This window comes from Limulus polyphemus, unplaced genomic scaffold, assembly GCF_000517525.1.
Source record: "Limulus polyphemus unplaced genomic scaffold, Limulus_polyphemus-2.1.2 Scaffold39, whole genome shotgun sequence".
NCBI lineage: Eukaryota > Metazoa > Arthropoda > Merostomata > Xiphosura > Limulidae > Limulus > Limulus polyphemus.
In genome coordinates, this window is record NW_013665649.1 from 1,339,225 (window position 1) to 1,343,889 (window position 4,665).

The 4,665-nt window shown below is 34.2% G+C and overlaps 1 protein-coding gene across 1 annotated transcript in view; it reads left to right on the forward strand.

Annotated features, from left to right (window-relative positions):
- The window catches only part of LOC106461496 (SCY1-like protein 2), a 177,154-nt gene that overhangs the window by 160,653 nt on the left and 11,836 nt on the right, over positions 1–4,665 (forward strand). Inside the window, exons 10-12 of the mRNA XM_022388724.1 lie at positions 1,394–1,516; positions 2,801–2,914; positions 3,129–3,261. Of these exons, the coding sequence (XP_022244432.1) occupies positions 1,394–1,516; positions 2,801–2,914; positions 3,129–3,261 (370 nt within the window). The remainder of the gene's footprint in view (positions 1–1,393; positions 1,517–2,800; positions 2,915–3,128; positions 3,262–4,665) is intronic.

The following is a 4,665-nucleotide window of genomic DNA, read 5'->3' on the forward strand; positions in this document are numbered from 1 at the left end:
TTGCCAAGTCTCACATGTATTTGGAGGTGACTGCGGATGTAGGACCCACATAACGGTAGGGATGCAACGATTATAAGTCGTAATTTACGTTTGCCAAGTCTCACATGTATTTGGAGGTGACTGCGGATGTAGGACCCACATAACGGTAGGGATGCAACGATTATAAGTCGTAATTTACGTTTGCCAAGTCTCACATGTATTTGGAGGTGACTGCGGATGTAGGACCCACATAACGGTAGGGATGAAACGATTATAAGTCGTAATTTACGTTTGCCAAGTCTCACATGTATTTGGAGGTGACTGCGGATGTAGGACCCACATAACGGTAGGGATGCAACGATTATAAGTCGTAATTTACGTTTGCCAAGTCTCACATGTAAAGAATGAAAGAATAATAAAGTAAGATATATAATAAGAGAGCAGGATGTGGGTGCTCAAGCCCACAACGTTCCACACCCATACCACCCTTCACTGTCTGAAGACAGTTATGCGAAGGTGGTTGCTCTCAGAATACAAAAAAATTAAAAGAAAAGCAATGAAAAATGAAAGATGAGTGATCAATAAACTATTAGTACGTTTTTTATTAACCACAAAGCTATACAATGGGCTTTCTGTCCTGTGCCCACCACTGGTATCGAAACATGGTTTTTAGCGACATGCGCTTCAGACTTACCGCTGAGCCACTGGAGAGCGAAAAAATAATAAAGATGAAGTAATTTTTATTTTATTTTTTGCTTTTTAATTATTTGTTATTTATTTTTCATTTCACTTCTTCTGCCATCAGTCATCTTTCCATAAGATGATATAGCTATGGATCCATAGTATGGGACATTGTGAATTTGAGCACCCACATTTTTCTCTCTTATTTTATATTAATTTTTCTTATTCTACTCTATTATTCTTTTATTTATTTTTTTAGGCTTGTGAGGCTTGGTAAACGGAGATTAAAACTGATCGCCCTTTCAGCCGTGGGGGCGTTATAATGTGACGGTCAATCCCACTATTCGTTGATAAAAGAGTAGCCCAAGAGTTGGCGGTGGGTAGTGATGACTAGCTACCTTCCCTCTAGTCTTACACTGCTAAATTAGGGACGGCTAGCGCAGATAGCCCTCGTGTAGCTTTGCGCGAAATTCAAAACAAACAAATAAACAAAATTAAGACTGATAGACGGTGTATCCCAACCGCTATGTATGTCCTATTTTCACAGTCATCTCCAAATGCTCAGGATACGTTTTAAATTTCCTGTTATGCAGCGTTATATTTTTATTAAGACCTGTTGTGAGATATACGATATTTGAAACTACTCTCCTTTCTATAATATTCAAAACTCGTCTCTACATAATATTCTGTTTTATATTTGTATAACAAAATGTTCCTATGTTTTTTTAAACAGGCAACTGTGACACTTCTGGAAAACCTGGACATTATTATGCAGAAAACTCGAACAAGTGATATGAAATCAAATGTTCTTCAAATGTTGTACAATGCTTTCGACTCTACAACTCCTCAAATTCAGGTAAGAATTTCACGTTTTTGTAGCTGTACGTTTTGCAGAGTTCTGCATAGGACCAAGATTATTTTTAAAGTAATAAAGGTATCATTTAAATTTTCAGCGAACATTTTTATCTACACGTTGTAAAACTCATCAACGCTGAAATAATTATAACCTTTACATAATTTTTCTGTTTTACCAGTATAGCAACTCATATTTTTTGTTACCTTTGTAATACTAGTGCTCTGTACTAACTATAAGTGTGTACTAACTATAAGATAATTAAACCTAAACAAAAATTAAGCATTTTTAATATCTCGACGTCCATCAATAATTTGGGGAAAATATTAATATATATTTGATAGAATATTAATCATTTACAACAGAATGTTATTAAATGATAAATATATCTGGTATAACATTATTAATTGTAAATACACTTTATTAACTATAATATATATCTAATGTAGTTTATTTGTAACTGTTGATACACTTCCCACATATTTAGATAATTAGTCACTGTTGTTACTCAGCAACCAAGATTCTGTGTCGATACCACAACAGTTTAGTCTTTAATTATCACATGGTCTCGCCAAGGAGTCTTTTCTACATAAAACAAATTGTCTTCAATTATTATTTTAATTACAAAAACACACTAGACTGAAGGAAGATAAGTGCTGTATGAAGTTTACACATCTATAGAGTAATTTATAGTTTAGTTTAACACGTAAGTAAAAAAGAAAATTGCTTTAACTAGATATGATTTATTGATTCGTATTGCACTCTATATATATAATCAAGCTATGTAAAGTGAACAGTACAAATATGTTTAATTTTGCCTAAATATGTACACCTCATTTGTAACCTTAATTAGCACATCATATAACAACGCTCTTTAGACAAGTGTTTTTTGTAATTCCTACATTAAAAGAAATGAGAGCAAAAAATCTGAATTTTAGAATGGCTTATCCACATTTCCTTGAAACAGTTTTCAAACCACATTTGTGATATAGTAACGTTCCAATATGTATTAATATCACTTTCCAGGGGTTCGTTAAATCTTCCAAATTTTACAGTATTTCTATATCCTGCTGTTTATTATTTCATCATTCGTGGCTCAGTGTTACATGCGAAATCTTACAACGCTAACACTTGGGATTCAATTCATGGGTGAGCACAGCGCAAGATATTCAGTTGTGCAGATTTACACTTAAAACAAACAAATCAACTTTCGAAAACATTATAAATTGTGTTATTCTGAGATTCAAATCGTCTATATTTTGTCAGTCAGTCTTGTGATCGTTTTAGTGTGCTGCTTTACACGCGGTGGCTCAAGTCGCTGACCATCTAGATGAAGGCCCTATTCGGAGGATGATTTTACCAAAAACGAAACAAGTTTTCGAAAATAACTTTGGTGTAAAGGTGAGAATGTTATGGTTTATAAGTTGTTGTTTGTTTTCTTTTTCATTTTCTGTAACCTTGTCTATTGTAAAGAAATGTCACAAAGCTTTATATTATTTTTACTATTAGACTCCAGAAATATTTATTGTAGATTTGGAAACTCGCAAACTTTTACACTTATCAGTCAGTTTAACTTCCTAAGTACGTTATATTACACTTTTGTTTTTTACTTTAGGTCCAAGCCAATGCTCTAACATGTGTTGAAAAAATTATTGACAAGCTGGAGAAAACAGATATTTTAGACGAAGTTCTGCCTATGCTCAACAAAGCCAAACTCCAGGATCCGGCTGTACTAATGCCAGTAGTAAGTAAGTGTCCGATTAGCATTTTTTTTTCATATATTATTTTTCAAATAAATGCTTATTCATTTTGAAAAATGACTCTGGGTAAGTATCAAATTAAGCGAATTAGTAACTTGAAATAATTATAGTTGCAAATAGTTACAAAAATGAATATTGTTAAGTGTAAGGAACCGGTCCAATAAAAGCTCATTTGCATGAAATTGTTCCTCTAACTATCAAATTTCAAGTTAAACGGTTTATTTATGCGGAACATTGTTGCCTAAAAGTATCTCTTAACCATCTTATTCGTAGGAAACAGTTTGCAAAATTTTGTAAACCTTCGAGATAGATATTCTGTTTGTTTGTTTTGAATTTCGTGCAAAGCTACACCAGGGCTATCTGCGCTAGCCGTCCCTAATTTGGTAGTGTAAGACTGGAGGGAAGGCAGCTAGTCAACATCACCCACCGCCAACTCTTGGGCTACTCTTTTTACCAACGAATAGTGGGATTCACCATCACATTATAACGCCCCCACGGCTGAAAGGGCGAGCATGTTTGGTGTGACGGGGATTCGAACCCGCGACCCTCAGATTGCGAGTCGAGCACCCTAACCACCTGGACATGTCGGGCCTTAGATATTTTGTGCTGTGTAATGTATTAAAACGCTAAATAGAGTGTATTGCTTGAGCATAAACGCAGTTCTAATGTACTTTTAAGAAGAAATAATAGCAATAAAATATTCTACTTTTACAAATGCCCCCCAGTGGCACAGCGGTATGTCTGCGGACTTGCAACGCTAGAAACCGGGTTTCGATATCCGTGATAGGCAGAGCACAGATAGCCCATTGTGTAGCTTTGTGCATAACTACAAAACAAACATTTACAAATAAAGTTTAAAAAATTCACCGGAGTTACATGTTATATTTCGTAAAATATATTTTCAAAGAAGTAAAAAGAAGTTTAAAAAGGGTGTAAGAGAATAGAAATTAAAGCACACTGCTCAAGGTATGTGAGCTCCAGGCTTTGAACTCAAACCGTTATAGAAATAAAAATCTGATATATTAATTATTTTCAATGTGCTTACCTGGGACCAATGGAACTGTATATAAAATAATTTTTATCTAAAAGTACAATAAAGTTAATGAATCAATTAACTTAAGCACCGTTGATGATTCAAAAATCTGTTACAAAGCAAAGCCCGTGTACCCATTCCCTTTAATTCCCTTTAACAAATAACTAACGATGTCAAGATCAACTTAGCAGCATCTCCAAAACTGTACTGAAATTTCTACAATATATAAACTCGCACTCCTAATTTGACAACCTGAAACACTACGAAAATGTAATAAGAACTGAATAAATAGAGTTGTTTAAACATCTGTTTAACAACAAGTAAAAGCTTGGAATGTTCTATTCTTTCATTGTGGTGTG